The following is a 24,038-nucleotide window of genomic DNA, read 5'->3' as shown; positions in this document are numbered from 1 at the left end:
AAAATGATAACGCCTTACTTCCTAGAAAATTTCTGGGTAGGTGTTGTTTATTTTTTTAATGCTATTAACACCGGTGGTACACCTCATTATTCCCTTTCTGTCTATTCTGACATTATTATTCTGGTCGTAGTCGGACTCTTGCGGTTACTAGGTTCTGTCCGGTGCCGACAGACTAGCCGGTCCTGAATTGCTCAACCAGCATTAATGTTCTTCGGTAATTATTCTGTTTTTACCCCGGGTTTGGGCCTCTGTGAACCTATCTAACTTGAGAGGATGAAGTACCCGCCCCTCTTTCCGGTAATTGGCTGCGTCTGGATTTCTTGGAATGTTTACGGTCAGTTCCAAGAATGCTATTGGACACGCTGGCTGCCAGTCACAGGCGCCCTGTCGTACGCGTCACTTTCTACCGTGAAGAAGTTTCTGTAAGAGGCCAGATGTTTAGCTTAGTTAGAATACCCCGAAAAAAAAATTTTAATTCTAAATATATAAGTATATTTAAAAAGTAACCAAACATGTGTTGTAGATTTAAAAAAAATAAACTGGTGTTGTTGCGCTTCCTTTTGTATTGAAACGTGTATGTGCTGTCAAAGGTCATCCTAATGCTCATTAGAAATTCACATATCTAGGTCAGAGCGGCTCGTGTTGATGATTCTTCCATAACTTGCTTCAAATATTTACTTATTCACTGCGCCATGTTTGTGCTGTTTGACGTCTTTGAATTCCTGAATTTGCTTAGTTTTTCGCCTTTAAGTGTTATACGCCGTAGCAAGTGCAAATAGCTACAATTTATTTTGTTAACTTGTCAGTTGCGTTGTTTGTAAAAACAAAGGATTATATATTTTCCCCAAATTAAATGCTGTAGCACAAGAAAAAAAAAAAAACATTGCTTGGCTTTAAAGACATTTTAAATTGATGTCATGAAAGGACCCTTTATTGATCTAACTTCTTTTTAGTAATTACACATAATCAGTTCATTTTTGCTATGTAGGTACATGGAAACATTGTTTTACAAACTGTTTAGTCGATTTAAGATGTATCCTCCAATTCAGTCCTCATTTAAATCACGCTTCATTTTGCTGTACCAAAACAACTGCTGCTATGTCACTGACAGGGGTGAAAAATAGACATTAAGTAATATTCTGGGTAGGGTTTATAAATTATATTACGTTATCACCCTATATTCTGAACACAGCACCCTTCAATGGCAAATAAAAAGCAGTTTTCAAAGGCAACACACGGCTAGAGGTGTAACCACAAATGAGGCAATTGGATCAAAAGCACACCGCAGTCCCATCGACGCAGAATAAACCGAGTATAAGGGCCGTGTTAAATAGCTGCTGAATCTCTCCATTAGGTCTCAGTTGTGTTTTCAGACTCTCTGGATGATTGATTCTAGATAACAGACAGTGTTTCCCCAAACATGGATTTTACACCAGGAACAGTTGGGATGGGCCAACTCAGTTTGACAACCTTGAGTGAAAAGCTAACTGTGAGACGGAAGCAACACGTGTTCCTACAGCTACAAGGATAACATATGATAATTTCAGTTATATTATCTGTAACAGTTGTTCCTTTAGACTTGAGCAAAACTGATATCTGAAAACCTGCTAATAGAGTGGAAGTTTTTAAGTGGTTGTTCTGTTCTTTTTGATGTCAAATTGGGAATTTAACCTCCTGATATTAGCTGGTAATTAGTCAGGTTATCTGCTCCGGTAGGCAGCCAACCTGCTGTCAGCATGCAGTTCGTAACTTGCCGACTGATATTTGGTTTTTGTGACCGGAAATATTTCCAAACAACCAAATGTATCTTTCAGTGAAGAGCTTAGCTTCTGCCTGGTTTGTTTTATATTTTTATTGTATTGCTTCTTGTTTATTAGCCTGTAGCGTAGCTCATGCTAATCCACAGTAATGTGTTGCGTCTTGGCTGGAAGCTGGTAAAATAAAGCCTTAACTTATTAGAGTCCCATAATTGTATTTACCTGTGTGGTAACGGCTACAGAGAAGCCATCTCTTCTATGCGACATGCCTTAAAAATGAAGCTATAACGATGGTGCAATCCTTCACGATTATATTTATTTATTTAGTCGTTTTTGCTCAAGCAGACTCCATAATTGCCCAAACGAGAAAAGAGGAGAGCAGAGACACTCCTGATTCATCAATCTGCCCTTTGTGCCCTGCAGTGGGACACAAGAGAATGCAGTGATGGCCACGATCAGCTGTGTGTTTAGCATGCAGGGCACACATACTTGGCATTAGGGGATGCATCCATTTCCCTTTTGACTTGACTACCAGTCTTCTCTCTGAGCGGGCACATAGATCTGAAACACTCTCTGTCTGAAACTTTTTAAAGCAGGTGAAAACATGGAGATGTTGTGTGCCCCCCCCCCCCCCCCCCCACCTCCATCTTCTGCTCCTTAACTTTAATGGGATTTTTTTCCTAATTTGCAATCTTGCCATTCATCTCTGAAGTCAAATAAAATCTCCTTATCAGCTTAAGAGAACAAGTTCTTTGAGGAATTAGGAACTAGAAGAGTTCCTAATACAGTGTTTTTTCTCTGTCAAAATTGCGGCACTCGACTGGCCGCTGGCTGCAGAATTTCCGCTCGCTGGATTCACTCACAGGCTCAATCTCATTTCCCCTTTTTTTTTTTTTTTTTTTGTCAGCGTTTAACAGCTTCAGTTTGTGTGACATGCGTAGCCACTGAAAGGTCTGCCTCCGTATGCGAACCGGTGTGGCAGCTATGTAGTTTCTTTAAGTGAAACAATGTGCTCATGTCTGGTTTGCCTGCAGCCTGTCATGGGAAAATAAGATGGAAGTGTGATAAGCAAACAGAGCTGATTCAGCCAACAGGATGGCCTTTTCTTCCCTGGAGCCTGCATGTGTGGTCGCTCGGGTTCAAACAGAATTCACTTTGCCTTGAAGTTACATCCACTTTTATATCCACTTTTTATATACAGTACACGCATTAGCTTCAGGACTGAGTTCAGTTTTTTTGTTTGTTTTGAACGATAGCATAATAAAGTTGTAAACATTTTTGATTTTCTTTTGTTTCCTTTGGCTCTCAGTTCAGTTGAAGGAGTCACCAAAAACCTGTTTTGTAATAAATCAGCTTTTATTACAAGACGTGTTCTCAGTCACACTGTCTTGTTTTCCCACTCTTAACTCTAAGACTTAACTCTCAACCTGACTCTGATGGGAAGAGTCTATCATATTCTCATTTACTGCTTGATTATTGTTGGAATACAAGATTTTAAAAAAAAAAATCTTAACATATTGTGACTCCTGATCTTGTATGAGAATCTCATACTATAACCTTTAGTGAAGATATCACAAGTACAAACTATTGCCTTATTAAATAGGACTTCACAATATTAGGAAATCATTGTGATAATGATGTAATAAATAAGCTAATAAGTAAACTGTGTCGTTGTCTTTCTACTTCTGTTTTCTAGAACACATAGACACCCTATAGTAGTAGTACATACTGGAAAAAAAAGTTTAGTTTTTTATTTTTTTATCTCAAAAACAAGTATTTATTGACTCATATTCATATTTTTTAGAAATTATTTTATTTATTTCAGTCATTTTTAACCTTTCCATACACAAGTAAAAAAAAAAAAAACAACTAAAAAAACAAAAACCTACAATCCTGAAATAAAAAAACTCGACAAAATTGAAATTGCCAAAACTAAGTTGTCATTTCTTTATGACTTCAGCATATACTACAGCTAATGTCACCAAATATATCACAGGCACAGGGGACTTGAGTGCATGGCCCTTTAATAATTAGCTAACATGTACTGCAGTCCTAGCAGTTCCTTGCAATACGCATATTGTGTACACAGGAATTGCAATAACAATAGATTATGCAGCTCTAGTATTGTCACAATATTATATTATTGTTACAATAATGTAACTACTTGTTTAACTAGTAGTAGCACCACAACAATCATCAAATCCTGCTGAAACGAGAACACTCAGATCAGAGTTCTGACATCTGAGGCAGCAATAAAGGAAACCTCTGTTGCATGGTTCTATTCGGAGTTGAAGTCCTGCAGAGTCTGTAATAGGAAGCAATACGGAGAGTTTGCCTAAAATTGCGCTACCTTCTCCAGCGTATTCCAGTGTCAAGGCAAGAATTGAATTGAGTTGCCTTTATCTACCTGAAGAACATCTGGGCGCCCAGAAAGCTGACCCTGACCACGAAGATCTGACTGTTCAACTCCAGTGGGAAGTCATACTGCTGTACGGGGCTGAAACCTGGAGGACAACAAACCCTCACATGGAAAAATGCAGTCATTCCTCAACAACTGTCAGGATTTTCCCCATTCGTTGGCCAGTCACAATCGGTAACCTCAACCTATGGGAAAGAACTTGCTGACTCCCATTAGAAGCAGAAATCAGTAAGAAAAGATGTCGCCGGGTAGGGCACTCTCTTCGAAAACTTCCAACCAACATCAGGCAGGACCTCAGGTGGAACCCCAAAGGCAAGCGAAAGAGAGAGGCCATCCAACAAAACGCGTGACAATGAGACCACAAGAAAGAAGATGATCTACATCTGGAGCCAACGAGAAAGAAGGGCCCAGGACAGAAATCTCTGGAGAGCTACCTTTGGCGCCCCATACCCTAGCGGGAGGGAAGGGCAATATCAAAGAATGAAAACTCTCCAAAGTCATAATGCCACACTAACAAATGAATTAGTTTTACCACATCTGTAGTCTGTTATTGCCCCTCGATATTCCAGCATGGTTCTGGTATGTGGCTATGCTGGAAAAAAAAATCTGATGTCGTAGTTAGCCGCAGTTGTCAGTCAGCATAACTTTTAACTTTGTTTCCTGTTGTGTGCCGCATATACAGCAGCAACAAGAGAAGGAACAATCGCATCTGGCTTTCACTAGCGTTCATGTAATGGCTTCAGTCGATTTTTTGCAATCAAGAGGAATGTGGACGAGCAACAAAAGTAAAGGTGGTAGATGTTTCTGATGTGCATAAGAATTAGAAACCCATGAATTTACATTCAGAATATGTAACTGCAATGAAGAGAAAGTTAAACTAATTATGTTAGCCATTTTCACAACTAAAGGAAAGTGATGTGTGCATTGCTATTAAAACTTACAGTAAATTTCAGTGATGCAAGCAGCAACTGCATATTTTAAAGCCTCATTTGATAAATATTTTTTCTACTTTCAGAGGGAGTTCTGGCACCTTCCACTCGAACTGCCAGATTAGCTGCTAGGTGTGCATTCCGAGAAAGCAATGCAAAGAATTAGCTAATAGCATTTTCTTTTTCGCACGTTAACAAGCAGTTTTGGCAACAAAGGCTGATTATTTCCTGGAAATAAGGAACACAGATACGAAGGAAAAACCTCTACTTTTAGAGTTGTGAGTTTGACTTTATTGTGATGGGTCTGAATTCCTTGTCTTTGCAGACATACTTATTTTCCGCCGCTTTCAGGAAGGCATGCCATCTATGCCTCTTTTGTATTTTTCTCCTTCTGGTTTTCTTGTTTGCAGGAGGAAACCATGTGCTCAAAGCCTCCCAGAGGGCACTTACCCTCCTTATAATTCATTTTGCACCGGTGCGTGATAATTGCTACAGTAAAGTCGAATGCCAACTTTCCATCCAACCATACTCAGACGAGTTCTCCCATTTCCAGCCTCCATACCGAATGTCTTGGAATGCTTATATAAATTGCAGAACGCCTTCGCAGACTCTCCGGTTTTAATTTGTCTTAGTCGTCTTCGGTTGTCGGGAGGGAGCAGGTAGCAGTGAGATAATAAGGCCTCTCTCCATGTCATGTCTTACATTACAGCCTGAGGCAATAAACACTCGATTCCCCGCTCACAGGATATTACAGCTGGTGTGGAGCCCTAACAGAAGAGAAGGGGAGTGAATGCCTGTCCTCCTTCTGCCCAGCAGATGTGAGATGATAAGTAGGCAACGCTGTGGTTTTGCCTCTTTTCCTCCCAGGTGGTATTTGAGATTATATGGTGTCTGGTTTTCTTTCTTTTAAAAAATTTTTTAGGTGGACTCCAGCAATGCTGTTGTGTATGCACAACAGCATTGCAAAAGCAACATGTGGTTTTGTTTTGCAATGCAACATTCAGCTTGTAAAATGCTATTTGTTGATATACCTTCTTCTCTCTGTGTTCTGTGTTGTGTTCATTAGTAGTAGAGATGCACCGATCCGATATTAATATCAGTACCGATCCCAATATTGAAAATATAATTTAAATAGGACATCGGTGACAATGTGCCAGATCTATAAGGGCAGATCTATTCAGTCTAATTCTATGCTTTGTGCTTGGAGCGACATGATGCTTTATTTATTTTACATTATTTTTAGAATCTCTAATTGCACTTTCTGAACCAGTTGGAAGAACTTTTGTTGCAGCTTTTATTTATTTATTTTTTTACACGTTTGACCAAAGTAGTCAACCTATTATTTTTGTCAGTTTCAGTTTCTTTACTATTTATATTACATTGGCTGTTATACTCCTATAAATTGGACTGACTGAAAACAATTAAATTTGTGTTGTTACATTTTTAATTTAGTACATTTATGTCTTTTTTTTTAAAAACAGAAAAAAATAAATGTTTTAAGTCAATTCAAAACACCTTTTCTGTATCGGATCGGTATCGGCCGATATTAAACCTCAGATATCTGTATTGGTATCGGAAGTGAAAAAGTATTTTTGCGGTTGTTGTCTTTAATAATATGTCATATGTACATTTTGGATAAGTCTATGGCTTACATATCATATTTGTTTATGAACAATAATGACTTTTCTTGTACAATTCTTTATTTTCTGAGACCATCAGAGAGTAGAGCTACGGAATATTTTAAATCATAATCACCATATGCAAAATTACAATGAAAAGTTTGTTTGAATGCATCGTTTGGTAGGTTGTTATATTTCAAGTACGTTACATTCATAGCCGTATGGACTTTCATTTCCATTGATACACATACAACGGATTATTTTCAGTGCTAAGTTTGGAAAATGGCGAGCATCATCATGACAAAATAAAAACAGAGGAAAATGTGGTTTAATCGCAAAAAGTGTCGTCATAATTTCAGTATTTCACAAAATGATCACAATTTCTCGGTAGCCCAGTATCATTCAACTTTTATCAGCATAATCTGGTTCAAATTGGAATCAGAACCACGATGAATAGAAAAAGAATGTCATGTCAGAAATAATTCAGAATTAAAGTAAATTACACATGATTAATGCAGTGTTATGATTATCTTCATAAATGCATAACTTACATTAAATAGCAGCGATTAAGCATGTAGGCACAACATGGTTGGGTTGCTGGTATGGAAGAATGTTGGCACAAAATGTCAAAGGCTGGGAACTTGGTAGGAATACGAACAAGTTGAAGGAACAAGTTCTTTTATGGAGAACTCTGCAGGATTTGCAATTTAAAAAAGAACTTTTGACTCTTCTGAAAACTAAAACCTTGGACGGAAATGAAAAACAAAAGTGAAAACATTAAATACATTCTTCAGAAATCATCCTACTATTTGGAAACATGTGCCCCGGCAAGTTCTTGCCAAAGGATCTGGTTTAAGCCTTTGAGTTTGTTTGTGTGCGTTAAAACTCTGGTTTTAAATCTAAGCCAAACTGCGTTTTTCTTTCCTTCCTCTGTCAGCAAGCCTTTCCTTCTTTCTTTTACTTGGGTGTGAAACCTGTAACTTCCAAGCCAAAACAGCTGTGCACGTCCCAATGTGACGCAGGCTGACTAGTTGCAGAACTATTGCCTACAGTTTTGGAAGACATAAAAACTCTGACGACACTGAGCGCCCTGCAGTCTCCCTAAGAGCAAACATATTGCAGGATCCTGGCCACAGACAGGATTAGAATAGACTGTGAACGAGTTTCTGTCATTGGTGGTAATGGCTCGGCCTGCGTATTGCACATCTGTCTCAGCCGCAAAACAGAGCTGTTGCTCCAACAAACCCCGGCCGACATGTCGCACGGCGTATCGTATCCTTTGTTTTGGAATGTGTAAAAGGTTCATTTTTCCAAGCATCGTAAGTATTTCTCATATTCAGAACAAGTTCCAAGTTTGAGGTGGTTCATCAGTAAGGTCTACTTTCTGTGTAATGTTATGTCTGTTCATGCTTTTTCAGCTCTTGTAGGTTTGGCATAACCTGTTTCCCATTGTCAAGGTTGCAGGGTTAGGGATCATAGTCACACTCGAGATTAGCTAAAATACATGAATGCTTGGGACCAAACTATAGCTGTTTGAAAATGGCTGTTTCAAAACTTCAAACACCTTATATACCTCAATATGCATTACTACTATTGAAGAAGAAGATCATTTAATGCTAGCTTTGGACAAAAAGTTTTGGCTCTTTCCTCTTTTCTCTCCCGAGTCCTTGGCGAGTGGCGGCGTCCTGCTAAAACGAAACTAACACAGCGTGTTGACGTCACAGATCACAGAGTTTAATTCATAGAAAGCGATGAACAACAAAGCTGCAGAGATACAGAGATATGCATTAACTCATAAAATAACAGACACACAAGGGATAGACAAACGAACACAGAACATATAGACAGACAACGGCGCCCAACGTGGAGAGGAAAAATGGAAAAACTCTCTCCCTGTATTAGCGTTACATTGTACTTTATACTGACTAGGCGTTTCCTCACTTTAATATATGCAAAGAAGGCGTTCCGTTGTTCAACCAATCAGAGACCTGTTTTCGGCCCCAAAGAAACCCCGGACACTCCCCTATACAGCTCAGAGGTCTGGTTCTTATCTCAGTAAGAGGGCCACTTCGTGCTCATCTCTGTCTGGCACGAGGAGAGGCGCCAAGAAGTCTCTTGCCCCCTATCGGAATGTAAATTTATTACTCTGTCTTCAGCGGGGGAGGAAAAAGCCCTGCTTGTTTAAATGTCTGCTATTGTCAGCTCTCCCATGCTCAACATAAAACTGTTCCAATAAAAGTGTTGGCTATACCTTTACACATGTTGTAAGTATTTTAGCACTTAAATAATCATTTTCCTTTACAATCCCCCTGTTGAGGTCTGAAAACAACAGACCTCAATAAAAATCTATCAAGCCGCGCAATACACAACCAAAAAATAGAACAAACAAAAAACCCAAAATATGAAACAAAAAATAAAACAGGAACATATACAAAAAATTAATAAGAAATGCTCTGCAACTTAAAAGACAACATACATCACAAAATTACAATCTGTCAAAATGAAAAACACACAAAAGTACAATCTGTTGCTCGTCTTTTTCTGTTTTTTTTTTTTTTTTTTTTTATGTCCATCGATAGTCTCTGAAAAACAAAATACGCAGTCTTCGTCAGGAAATGTTCAAAAATATGCGCGCAAAAACGAAAGTCCTTTTCAGAGTTCGCAACGAACGAAAACACGCAATAAAAAGTTAATGATGATCCTCTTGCAGCCTGATCCTCCTCGGATGGAAACCTCAAGTTTCCCACCTGAGTGGCTGTAGCTCACTGAAAATTGGATTATTATGCCAATATAACAGTGAGTTTCAAAAAGAAGGTGAAATCTCGTCCTGAGAAAACAAGATCCTGCCACGTGACCCGACACCAGTTTATAAAACAGACATTTTGTTTCAACATAAGTTTCATTAGCATCAGAAACACACTTACAACACTCTGTAATATCATCATAAGCAAACAATGGGTTCACTGAAAAACAATTTTGTGCTTTGTCATTTTCCATCAGGAGAATTATTTCTTACTCTTTATCAAATAACGCAGACTTTGAAGGAGATCACATCCAGAAGGCACCAGAACAACAGCAAACTGAAATGAGAAAGCAGATGTAAGAGTCTCCAAAAGCATCATTCATTTGTGTATACCACACAAATATCTTCAATTCACTCGTGTCCGAGTGAATCCTCCCCGCTCGTGACTCTGTGGCTGTTATCTTTGAAAAAATGTGAAACCGCTCCTCCAAGCAGCTGCACACCCCCTCTTAAGACAACAGCATTTGCCGTAAATTCCAGAGTCAGACTTGGAGCTCGGAACTTCAGTCCAGTCTATATGTAGAAAACCGTGAGCAGATCTCATACCTGTCTCGTTCTGCACATTCGACGTAGGATGTGATCCATTCAACCTACGTATCAATTATTTCATATCATACCTCCAACTGGTGGAAAACGCCAAAACCTTGTAATCACTTGCTTCAAAAGACATGTGTCCAAAGTAATGTTTTGCCAGAATGTTAAACAAATGCAGATCTTTTCTTAAACCAATCTTGTAAAAATAGGATTAAACAAAAACAAAATAATAACAAAAGCTTAAAAATGTAGTTGTAAAGCTTACATTTACCATCAAAACAATGAATATTAATGTGAATTAAACAGTCCAGTTTAAATTACTTTTATAAAACAAACTAGATCTTACTGGTTGTTTGTCTAAAACATTCAACATGCTTTCCTTAAACAAAAATTCAAAAGAGTTAAACCTGGAGAAATTATAATGTAACAAATCCAGACATTTTCAAAATATACCACTTTTACCTAGGTCTTTTGCCTGTCGAATTTAAAGTTTTATTCAAAATCGTTTTAAATGGATATAAATCAAAACAAAAATCCAGTTTAGAAAAATCATTATAATCCCACAACTCAGGCCCCCTGAGTGCTTCTACTGATTAGTGATACTTTAATCAAAAACAGATTCTTCAAAACATTTCTTAAAACGTTTTACTCCATTAAATTAATGCTCTGAAAATGGCCAGCGCAATACTATTTTTAATTTCTATAATTATTTTCCCAAGTTAATTAACCAAAATATGCTTCATTATCACTATAAATTTTTATTGGTTTCAAAATACTTTAGCCCATTGTCAGAACATTTTTCAATGAAGAACAACTCAAATCCATTTAAAATAAGCACATATATTACCAGACCATATTTTCCTTTCACTTTTATGTATAGCACAGATCAGACATGTCCTTCAAAAGTTTTGTCTAAGTAATATAAATTTCAGTAATCTCTAATTAAGTAAAATAAACCCATAACATATTCTCCCCCTGTTGATGATGCATTAACTGTTAAATGCAACATCATTCCCAGTACCTGAAATAAAAATGTTGATGAAACAGGGTTAACATGTTAGCTGAGAACCCCACCGATATGCAATGCTGCCTTTTTCTAAAAAGTAAAGTTTGCAAAACAAACAGAATACGTCATTTTAGCATGTGTTAAACCGTCAAGAATACGATGTTCCCAAAATACTTCACATTACAGTTTTAAAGCTCAGTATTCAATTTTACACTCATGATTGTCAAATAATTTTGTTTAAAACGTCTCAAGAATTTTTACTAATGGCTGACAAAGCATGTTCACCAATTAAGACTCAGTGAAGGTTTTGCATAAACCAGCCAGAGAGACGTTGAAGAAAAATCAAAACACAGTTAACAAAGAAAAATCCAAAAAATAAGAAATTGGGCCCAAACTGAGATCAACATAATCAAAACACAATTCAGGCAGTAATAGAACGACTCAAGGCACAAACGGACTTACCAAGACACGAGGGAAACTGAGATACTGGCTGATCAGACCATTAACACACAGCAAAGGGTAATTAAACACACAAAAACTTAACAAATACAGGTCAGTATATCACTAAATTTACAAATGAAAGAAATTAAACTAAAGACCAAAGTTCCCTGTCCCCTGGTGAACGGGTCCAGGGGAAACTAGTAACTCCAAAGAAAAAAATTAATTTGTAATACTTAACAAAATAGACAGAGAACTGACTCGAATAGCTAAATAAAAAGTCAGACTAAGGAAAACAAATTCAAAACAAAAAATCTAAACTATTCCCCAAACAATATAAAATAATATGAAAAGAAAACAGAAAATCATTACCAAGAGTATCTGTGTGTGACAGACTCAGTGTTTTGATGATAAAAACTTATATTCAACCTTTTCCACATTAGTCCTTGCTCACTATGTATGTGCTTTGTCAAACTATTTACCTGAAAGAGAAACTGGTTCACTAAAGCTAGGAAACCAAGCAGCATCAAAATCCTGTCTTATGTGATGGTAAAGACACACAAAAATTAATTAAATACTGTAATGTTAGATTTCACAATTGACATTCTAAAGTCACTACACTATTCTGAGCAATCTCGATTGTCAGCCCATAAAACAAAGTCTTAAGCCCACCATAAAACCCCCTTTAGACTTCTCGGAGGGGCCGACTGCATGGCAGGAAAAAGAAAAACCAAGAAGGACTTGCAGGAGGAACTCCCAATTCAATTACTACTTTATTTTCTTATTTTATTCACAGCACTCTCTTCTTTCTGTAGGCACCGTTTAATCATCTCTTATTACAGTTCAATCTTGATTCTCTACACTAGTGCCATATGATCTTTTTTTTTTTTATTAACCAATAAGTTATTCCAAACGGAATATTATCCTTGAACAACAAATCTTGTAAATTTCAGCAAACTTTTCTATATCTAATCAATGTCTATTTATTTAACAAGAGAGTTACTTCTAATTTATCCTGTCTAATTATCAGTAAGTCCTGTAGATTTAATAATATTTTATCTATCTTGAAGTTTTGGTCAGTTCTAAAAAGACTGATTGTGAAAATATCTAGAATCAGCAGCATGCTACAGTTTGTTGTTATCTGATCAATCCCTCTTACAGTTAGAGCCTGTTTCCCTAAAGATCTTTGTTTTGTCTGCATCCTCCACCCATTTTAAAAGTCCCATTGTAGCTAATTGTATTTCATTCTATCAACATTTATATCTACTATTTTAGTGCATAATTCTATACACAGTTTTATTTTATTTATTTCTCTACCTAATCAGTCATGTATTTAGCTATGTATTCATTCACTTTATTTATGTATTTATCTATTAATTTGCCAAGACAGCATGTCTACAATCCTCTGTGACCTAATTTTTTTGGCTTATTCTTTCTTTATTTATTTATTTATTTATTTAACCTTAGAACCCATAATTTATTTTCAATTTGTTCAGATGTTTTATTTTATCAGGATTCTATCTTAAATAACCTTCCAATCTTTATACTGCAGGTCACACTAACTGCTGTTATTGCCTAATTTTAATAATTTAGTCCAGTTTAACACATAGGGTGTTCTAAAAACTGGAGATTGTTACACCACGAGACAGCACTAAAAAATACTCTGTAGAGTAATTTCTACTTCAACTTGGTGTCCCAAGTGAGAAATTCTTGCCTATGGCATCTGCTGACAGAGGTGCTGTTTACCTTCTCGTGGTAGTTAAATGACACAAAATACCAAGTGGTATCCTATCTGCAGACACACACTTTCACACCAACATGAATTACAACACAAACGAAGACATACAACACAAACATAACACATCTGGCCAGTTTTATAGTCAGTCCAAGTGTCAGTCAGTCCCCATTATTTCATCAAAGTTTTACTGTAATTTCATCAAATTTACTGAAGCTTCAGAAATTGTCCAACGTTTTATTAACATAATTTCACGTGTCAATTTAATTTATTTTAAACTCTAGTCTTCAGGAACCTGTTGTAAATATCGTGCACGTTCACAAAGAGACATGTCAAAATTGTTCAGCAATGAGTAATTTCCCGCTATCTGGTACCAGTATTTTACTTAACCCTTAATTTAAAACCAAAACACCACGTGTTTTCTGTACTTCACTTTTCAAAACACCACGCAGCAAAATCAATGCAAATTCACACAAACTGCTCCCTCTTTTTTAAAACACAGCGTTCCGCTCAGAGCGATCACACAGATACACACGCAGATACAAACAGCCCCGTGCCGCGGCAACAAGCACACAAATCACCACACAGATACACACAACGTAACACTCCGCTCAAACACACAGCCAGCTCGAACTCGCACACGCGCACACACACACGGCCACGCACGCAGACACACACTCAGACACACACGCAGATCTCTGCACACACTTCACACAGAAGAGCAGCTGGCTGCAAAAGCACCACAAACAGACAAACACAGATACACTAAACAGAATGATAGACAAAATAGAAAAACAGAAAGAGAAGGAAAACAAAAATACAAAGAAAGCGCCGGCTAAAAATAAAAGATGCAACATCAAAGCTTACCGCAAGCTATGCTAAGAATTCACCGCAAATCCTTTCCGTCGGTCTATCGCAGACCTGTCTAACTCAAAACAAAAATACAAACCAAAGCTTCCCGCAAGCTATTTTAAAGTGTACCTCACACTATTTTCAAAGCTTCCCGCAAGCTATTCCAAGAATTTACCACAAATTCTATCCATTACAGTCTTCCCCAGACTCGTCTATTCCAAAAACAAAACACATCAAAGCTTCCCGCAAGCTACATCAAGAATTTACCGCAAATTCTTCCCGTCGGTCTACCGCAGACCTTTCTGATTGTCCAATTATTAGTCCATCGGAGATGAGCCGAAATCTCCCAGCTGATGCAAACTCAAACTAACTTTTAATACACAATTTCCTTTCTATTTGGAAGTCCAAGACTAAACATTCCGGGGAAAAGAATACTACTAAGAAAAACCCGACCTTTACAACAATAGGGTAGCAAATCCTATGTTTGGAACCGTCACGAACCTCTTGTTTCACGTGTATTTTCAATCCAATTATTATAAAGACTCTTTTAAAAACACAATCTCTGCATCCCTGCAGCTCCGACAACTCCGCGTGGCTGCACACAGCCACAACAATCAAGCACCCCTCCCCTTTCCGAGTACATGGCGCTGTAGACAACAAAGGAGTAATTAAAACATGTCTTACCGCACGAGCCGAACGGATCGATCGGGGAGAGACCGCCACCCGCCAAGATTCCAGAACCGGACGAAGCCCCCAATTATTGAAGAAGAAGATCATTTAATGCTAGCTTTGGACAAAAAGTTTTGGCTCTTTCCTCTTTTCTCTCCCGAGTCCTTGGCGAGTGGCGGCGTCCTGCTAAAACGAAACTAACACAGCGTGTTGACGTCACAGATCACAGAGTTTAATTCATAGAAAGCGATGAACAACAAAGCTGCAGAGATACAGAGATATGCATTAACTCATAAAATAACAGACACACAAGGGATAGACAAACGAACACAGAACATATAGACAGACAACGGCGCCCAACGTGGAGAGGAAAAATGGAAAAACTCTCTCCCTGTATTAGCGTTACATTGTACTTTATACTGACTAGGCGTTTCCTCACTTTAATATATGCAAAGAAGGCGTTCCGTTGTTCAACCAATCAGAGACCTGTTTTCGGCCCCAAAGAAACCCCGGACACTCCCCTATACAGCTCAGAGGTCTGGTTCTTATCTCAGTAAGAGGGCCACTTCGTGCTCATCTCTGTCTGGCACGAGGAGAGGCGCCAAGAAGTCTCTTGCCCCCTATCGGAATGTAAATTTATTACTCTGTCTTCAGCGGGGGAGGAAAAAGCCCTGCTTGTTTAAATGTCTGCTATTGTCAGCTCTCCCATGCTCAACATAAAACTGTTCCAATAAAAGTGTTGGCTATACCTTTACACATGTTGTAAGTATTTTAGCACTTAAATAATCATTTTCCTTTACAATCCCCCTGTTGAGGTCTGAAAACAACAGACCTCAATAAAAATCTATCAAGCCGCGCAATACACAACCAAAAAATAGAACAAACAAAAAACCCAAAATATGAAACAAAAAATAAAACAGGAACATATACAAAAAATTAATAAGAAATGCTCTGCAACTTAAAAGACAACATACATCACAAAATTACAATCTGTCAAAATGAAAAACACACAAAAGTACAATCTGTTGCTCGTCTTTTTCTGTTTTTTTTTTTTTTTTTTTTTATGTCCATCGATAGTCTCTGAAAAACAAAATACGCAGTCTTCGTCAGGAAATGTTCAAAAATATGCGCGCAAAAACGAAAGTCCTTTTCAGAGTTCGCAACGAACGAAAACACGCAATAAAAAGTTAATGATGATCCTCTTGCAGCCTGATCCTCCTCGGATGGAAACCTCAAGTTTCCCACCTGAGTGGCTGTAGCTCACTGAAAATTGGATTATTATGCCAATATAACAGTGAGTTTCAAAAAGAAGGTGAAATCTCGTCCTGAGAAAACAAGATCCTGCCACGTGACCCGACACCAGTTTATAAAACAGACATTTTGTTTCAACATAAGTTTCATTAGCATCAGAAACACACTTACAACATTCTGTAATATCATCATAATCAAACAATGGGTTCACTGAAAAACAATTTTGTGCTTTGTCATTTTCCATCAGGAGAATTATTTCTTACTCTTTATCAAATAACGCAGACTTTGAAGGAGATCACATCCAGAAGGCACCAGAACAACAGCAAACTGAAATGAGAAAGCAGATGTAAGAGTCTCCAAAAGCATCATTCATTTGTGTATACCACACAAATATCTTCAATTCACTCGTGTCCGAGTGAATCCTCCCCGCTCGTGACTCTGTGGCTGTTATCTTTGAAAAAATGTGAAACCGCTCCTCCAAGCAGCTGCACACCCCCTCTTAAGACAACAGCATTTGCCGTAAATTCCAGAGTCAGACTTGGAGCTCGGAACTTCAGTCCAGTCTATATGTAGAAAACCGTGAGCAGATCTCATACCTGTCTCGTTCTGCACATTCGACGTAGGATGTGATCCATTCAACCTACGTATCAATTATTTCATATCATACCTCCAACTGGTGGAAAACGCCAAAACCTTGTAATCACTTGCTTCAAAAGACATGTGTCCAAAGTAATGTTTTGCCAGAATGTTAAACAAATGCAGATCTTTTCTTAAACCAATCTTGTAAAAATAGGATTAAACAAAAACAAAATAATAACAAAAGCTTAAAAATGTAGTTGTAAAGCTTACATTTACCATCAAAACAATGAATATTAATGTGAATTAAACAGTCCAGTTTAAATTACTTTTATAAAACAAACTAGATCTTACTGGTTGTTTGTCTAAAACATTCAACATGCTTTCCTTAAACAAAAATTCAAAAGAGTTAAACCTGGAGAAATTATAATGTAACAAATCCAGACATTTTCAAAATATACCACTTTTACCTAGGTCTTTTGCCTGTCGAATTTAAAGTTTTATTCAAAATCGTTTTAAATGGATATAAATCAAAACAAAAATCCAGTTTAGAAAAATCATTATAATCCCACAACTCAGGCCCCCTGAGTGCTTCTACTGATTAGTGATACTTTAATCAAAAACAGATTCTTCAAAACATTTCTTAAAACGTTTTACTCCATTAAATTAATGCTCTGAAAATGGCCAGCGCAATACTATTTTTAATTTCTATAATTATTTTCCCAAGTTAATTAACCAAAATATGCTTCATTATCACTATAAATTTTTATTGGTTTCAAAATACTTTAGCCCATTGTCAGAACATTTTTCAATGAAGAACAACTCAAATCCATTTAAAATAAGCACATATATTACCAGACCATATTTTCCTTTCACTTTTATGTATAGCACAGATCAGACATGTCCTTCAAAAGTTTTGTCTAAGTAATATAAATTTCAGTAATCTCTAATTAAGTAAAATAAACCCATAACATATTCTCCCCCTGTTGATGATGCATTAACTGTTAAATGCAACATCATTCCCAGTACCTGAAATAAAAATGTTGATGAAACAGGGTTAACATGTTAGCTGAGAACCCCACCGATATGCAATGCTGCCTTTTTCTAAAAAGTAAAGTTTGCAAAACAAACAGAATACGTCATTTTAGCATGTGTTAAACCGTCAAGAATACGATGTTCCCAAAATACTTCACATTACAGTTTTAAAGCTCAGTATTCAATTTTACACTCATGATTGTCAAATAATTTTGTTTAAAACGTCTCAAGAATTTTTACTAATGGCTGACAAAGCATGTTCACCAATTAAGACTCAGTGAAGGTTTTGCATAAACCAGCCAGAGAGACGTTGAAGAAAAATCAAAACACAGTTAACAAAGAAAAATCCAAAAAATAAGAAATTGGGCCCAAACTGAGATCAACATAATCAAAACACAATTCAGGCAGTAATAGAACGACTCAAGGCACAAACGGACTTACCAAGACACGAGGGAAACTGAGATACTGGCTGATCAGACCATTAACACACAGCAAAGGGTAATTAAACACACAAAAACTTAACAAATACAGGTCAGTATATCACTAAATTTACAAATGAAAGAAATTAAACTAAAGACCAAAGTTCCCTGTCCCCTGGTGAACGGGTCCAGGGGAAACTAGTAACTCCAAAGAAAAAAATTAATTTGTAATACTTAACAAAATAGACAGAGAACTGACTCGAATAGCTAAATAAAAAGTCAGACTAAGGAAAACAAATTCAAAACAAAAAATCTAAACTATTCCCCAAACAATATAAAATAATATGAAAAGAAAACAGAAAATCATTACCAAGAGTATCTGTGTGTGACAGACTCAGTGTTTTGATGATAAAAACTTATATTCAACCTTTTCCACATTAGTCCTTGCTCACTATGTATGTGCTTTGTCAAACTATTTACCTGAAAGAGAAACTGGTTCACTAAAGCTAGGAAACCAAGCAGCATCAAAATCCTGTCTTATGTGATGGTAAAGACACACAAAAATTAATTAAATACTGTAATGTTAGATTTCACAATTGACATTCTAAAGTCACTACACTATTCTGAGCAATCTCGATTGTCAGCCCATAAAACAAAGTCTTAAGCCCACCATAAAACCCCCTTTAGACTTCTCGGAGGGGCCGACTGCATGGCAGGAAAAAGAAAAACCAAGAAGGACTTGCAGGAGGAACTCCCAATTCAATTACTACTTTATTTTCTTATTTTATTCACAGCACTCTCTTCTTTCTGTAGGCACCGTTTAATCATCTCTTATTACAGTTCAATCTTGATTCTCTACACTAGTGCCATATGATCTTTTTTTTTTTTATTAACCAATAAGTTATTCCAAACGGAATATTATCCTTGAACAACAAATCTTGTAAATTTCAGCAAACTTTTCTATATCTAATCAATGTCTATTTATTTAACAAGAGAGTTACTTCTAATTTATCCTGTCTAATTATCAGTAAGTCCTGTAGATTTAATAATATTTTATCTATCTTGAAGTTTTGGTCAGTTCTAAAAAGACTGATTGTGAAAATATCTAGAATCAGCAGCATGCTACAGTTTGTTGTTATCTGATCAATCCCTCTTACAGTTAGAGCCTGTTTCCCTAAAGATCTTTGTTTTGTCTGCATCCTCCACCCATTTTAAAAGTCCCATTGTAGCTAATTGTATTTCATTCTATCAACATTTATATCTACTATTTTAGTGCATAATTCTATACACAGTTTTATTTTATTTATTTCTCTACCTAATCAGTCATGTATTTAGCTATGTATTCATTCACTTTATTTATGTATTTATCTATTAATTTGCCAAGACAGCATGTCTACAATCCTCTGTGACCTAATTTTTTTGGCTTATTCTTTCTTTATTTATTTATTTATTTATTTAACCTTAGAACCCATAATTTATTTTCAATTTGTTCAGATGTTTTATTTTATCAGGATTCTATCTTAAATAACCTTCCAATCTTTATACTGCAGGTCACACTAACTGCTGTTATTGCCTAATTTTAATAATTTAGTCCAGTTTAACACATAGGGTGTTCTAAAAACTGGAGATTGTTACACCACGAGACAGCACTAAAAAATACTCTGTAGAGTAATTTCTACTTCAACTTGGTGTCCCAAGTGAGAAATTCTTGCCTATGGCATCTGCTGACAGAGGTGCTGTTTACCTTCTCGTGGTAGTTAAATGACACAAAATACCAAGTGGTATCCTATCTGCAGACACACACTTTCACACCAACATGAATTACAACACAAACGAAGACATACAACACAAACATAACACATCTGGCCAGTTTTATAGTCAGTCCAAGTGTCAGTCAGTCCCCATTATTTCATCAAAGTTTTACTGTAATTTCATCAAATTTACTGAAGCTTCAGAAATTGTCCAACGTTTTATTAACATAATTTCACGTGTCAATTTAATTTATTTTAAACTCTAGTCTTCAGGAACCTGTTGTAAATATCGTGCACGTTCACAAAGAGACATGTCAAAATTGTTCAGCAATGAGTAATTTCCCGCTATCTGGTACCAGTATTTTACTTAACCCTTAATTTAAAACCAAAACACCACGTGTTTTCTGTACTTCACTTTTCAAAACACCACGCAGCAAAATCAATGCAAATTCACACAAACTGCTCCCTCTTTTTTAAAACACAGCGTTCCGCTCAGAGCGATCACACAGATACACACGCAGATACAAACAGCCCCGTGCCGCGGCAACAAGCACACAAATCACCACACAGATACACACAACGTAACACTCCGCTCAAACACACAGCCAGCTCGAACTCGCACACGCGCACACACACACGGCCACGCACGCAGACACACACTCAGACACACACGCAGATCTCTGCACACACTTCACACAGAAGAGCAGCTGGCTGCAAAAGCACCACAAACAGACAAACACAGATACACTAAACAGAATGATAGACAAAATAGAAAAACAGAAAGAGAAGGAAAACAAAAATACAAAGAAAGCGCCGGCTAAAAATAAAAGATGCAACATCAAAGCTTACCGCAAGCTATGCTAAGAATTCACCGCAAATCCTTTCCGTCGGTCTATCGCAGACCTGTCTAACTCAAAACAAAAATACAAACCAAAGCTTCCCGCAAGCTATTTTAAAGTGTACCTCACACTATTTTCAAAGCTTCCCGCAAGCTATTCCAAGAATTTACCACAAATTCTATCCATTACAGTCTTCCCCAGACTCGTCTATTCCAAAAACAAAACACATCAAAGCTTCCCGCAAGCTACATCAAGAATTTACCGCAAATTCTTCCCGTCGGTCTACCGCAGACCTTTCTGATTGTCCAATTATTAGTCCATCGGAGATGAGCCGAAATCTCCCAGCTGATGCAAACTCAAACTAACTTTTAATACACAATTTCCTTTCTATTTGGAAGTCCAAGACTAAACATTCCGGGGAAAAGAATACTACTAAGAAAAACCCGACCTTTACAACAATAGGGTAGCAAATCCTATGTTTGGAACCGTCACGAACCTCTTGTTTCACGTGTATTTTCAATCCAATTATTATAAAGACTCTTTTAAAAACACAATCTCTGCATCCCTGCAGCTCCGACAACTCCGCGTGGCTGCACACAGCCACAACAATCAAGCACCCCTCCCCTTTCCGAGTACATGGCGCTGTAGACAACAAAGGAGTAATTAAAACATGTCTTACCGCACGAGCCGAACGGATCGATCGGGGAGAGACCGCCACCCGCCAAGATTCCAGAACCGGACGAAGCCCCCAATTATTGAAGAAGAAGATCATTTAATGCTAGCTTTGGACAAAAAGTTTTGGCTCTTTCCTCTTTTCTCTCCCGAGTCCTTGGCGAGTGGCGGCGTCCTGCTAAAACGAAACTAACACAGCGTGTTGACGTCACAGATCACAGAGTTTAATTCATAGAAAGCGATGAACAACAAAGCTGCAGAGATACAGAGATATGCATTAACTCATAAAATAACAGACACACAAGGGATAGACAAACGAACACAGAACATATAGACAGACAACGGCGCCCAACGTGGAGAGGAAAAATGGAAAAACTCTCTCCCTGTATTAGCGTTACATTGTACTTTATACTGACTAGGCGTTTCCTCACTTTAATATATGCAAAGAAGGCGTTCCGTTGTTCAACCAATCAGAGACCTGTTTTCGGCCCCAAAGAAACCCCGGACACTCCCCTATACAGCTCAGAGGTCTGGTTCTTATCTCAGTAAGAGGGCCACTTCGTGCTCATCTCTGTCTGGCACGAGGAGAGGCGCCAAGAAGTCTCTTGCCCCCTATCGGAATGTAAATTTATTACTCTGTCTTCAGCGGGGGAGGAAAAAGCCCTGCTTGTTTAAATGTCTGCTATTGTCAGCTCTCCCATGCTCAACATAAAACTGTTCCAATAAAAGTGTTGGCTATACCTTTACACATGTTGTAAGTATTTTAGCACTTAAATAATCATTTTCCTTTACAATCCCCCTGTTGAGGTCTGAAAACAACAGACCTCAATAAAAATCTATCAAGCCGCGCAATACACAACCAAAAAATAGAACAAACAAAAAACCCAAAATATGAAACAAAAAATAAAACAGGAACATATACAAAAAATTAATAAGAAATGCTCTGCAACTTAAAAGACAACATACATCACAAAATTACAATCTGTCAAAATGAAAAACACACAAAAGTACAATCTGTTGCTCGTCTTTTTCTGTTTTTTTTTTTTTTTTTTTTATGTCCATCGATAGTCTCTGAAAAACAAAATACGCAGTCTTCGTCAGGAAATGTTCAAAAATATGCGCGCAAAAACGAAAGTCCTTTTCAGAGTTCGCAACGAACGAAAACACGCAATAAAAAGTTAATGATGATCCTCTTGCAGCCTGATCCTCCTCGGATGGAAACCTCAAGTTTCCCACCTGAGTGGCTGTAGCTCACTGAAAATTGGATTATTATGCCAATATAACAGTGAGTTTCAAAAAGAAGGTGAAATCTCGTCCTGAGAAAACAAGATCCTGCCACGTGACCCGACACCAGTTTATAAAACAGACATTTTGTTTCAACATAAGTTTCATTAGCATCAGAAACACACTTACAACATTCTGTAATATCATCATAATCAAACAATGGGTTCACTGAAAAACAATTTTGTGCTTTGTCATTTTCCATCAGGAGAATTATTTCTTACTCTTTATCAAATAACGCAGACTTTGAAGGAGATCACATCCAGAAGGCACCAGAACAACAGCAAACTGAAATGAGAAAGCAGATGTAAGAGTCTCCAAAAGCATCATTCATTTGTGTATACCACACAAATATCTTCAATTCACTCGTGTCCGAGTGAATCCTCCCCGCTCGTGACTCTGTGGCTGTTATCTTTGAAAAAATGTGAAACCGCTCCTCCAAGCAGCTGCACACCCCCTCTTAAGACAACAGCATTTGCCGTAAATTCCAGAGTCAGACTTGGAGCTCGGAACTTCAGTCCAGTCTATATGTAGAAAACCGTGAGCAGATCTCATACCTGTCTCGTTCTGCACATTCGACGTAGGATGTGATCCATTCAACCTACGTATCAATTATTTCATATCATACCTCCAACTGGTGGAAAACGCCAAAACCTTGTAATCACTTGCTTCAAAAGACATGTGTCCAAAGTAATGTTTTGCCAGAATGTTAAACAAATGCAGATCTTTTCTTAAACCAATCTTGTAAAAATAGGATTAAACAAAAACAAAATAATAACAAAAGCTTAAAAATGTAGTTGTAAAGCTTACATTTACCATCAAAACAATGAATATTAATGTGAATTAAACAGTCCAGTTTAAATTACTTTTATAAAACAAACTAGATCTTACTGGTTGTTTGTCTAAAACATTCAACATGCTTTCCTTAAACAAAAATTCAAAAGAGTTAAACCTGGAGAAATTATAATGTAACAAATCCAGACATTTTCAAAATATACCACTTTTACCTAGGTCTTTTGCCTGTCGAATTTAAAGTTTTATTCAAAATCGTTTTAAATGGATATAAATCAAAACAAAAATCCAGTTTAGAAAAATCATTATAATCCCACAACTCAGGCCCCCTGAGTGCTTCTACTGATTAGTGATACTTTAATCAAAAACAGATTCTTCAAAACATTTCTTAAAACGTTTTACTCCATTAAATTAATGCTCTGAAAATGGCCAGCGCAATACTATTTTTAATTTCTATAATTATTTTCCCAAGTTAATTAACCAAAATATGCTTCATTATCACTATAAATTTTTATTGGTTTCAAAATACTTTAGCCCATTGTCAGAACATTTTTCAATGAAGAACAACTCAAATCCATTTAAAATAAGCACATATATTACCAGACCATATTTTCCTTTCACTTTTATGTATAGCACAGATCAGACATGTCCTTCAAAAGTT

The 24,038-nt window shown here is 37.1% G+C and overlaps 1 protein-coding gene across 4 annotated transcripts in view; it reads left to right on the top strand.

Annotated features, from left to right (window-relative positions):
* Positions 1–7,998: 7,998 nt before the first annotated feature.
* The window catches only part of fcho2 (FCH and mu domain containing endocytic adaptor 2), a 75,666-nt gene continuing 59,626 nt past the window's right edge, over positions 7,999–24,038 (top strand). For all 4 annotated transcript variants that reach the window (XM_028026567.1, XM_028026566.1, XM_028026565.1 and 1 more), the window contains exon 1: positions 7,999–8,043. In XM_028026567.1, the coding sequence (XP_027882368.1) occupies positions 8,014–8,043 (30 nt within the window). In that variant the 5' untranslated portion in view covers positions 7,999–8,013. The remainder of the gene's footprint in view (positions 8,044–24,038) is intronic.

The sequence above is a fragment of the Xiphophorus couchianus genome, chromosome 8, assembly GCF_001444195.1.
Source record: "Xiphophorus couchianus chromosome 8, X_couchianus-1.0, whole genome shotgun sequence".
Taxonomy (NCBI): Eukaryota; Metazoa; Chordata; class Actinopteri; order Cyprinodontiformes; family Poeciliidae; genus Xiphophorus; species Xiphophorus couchianus.
This window is presented reverse-complemented; position numbering and strand designations above follow the sequence as displayed.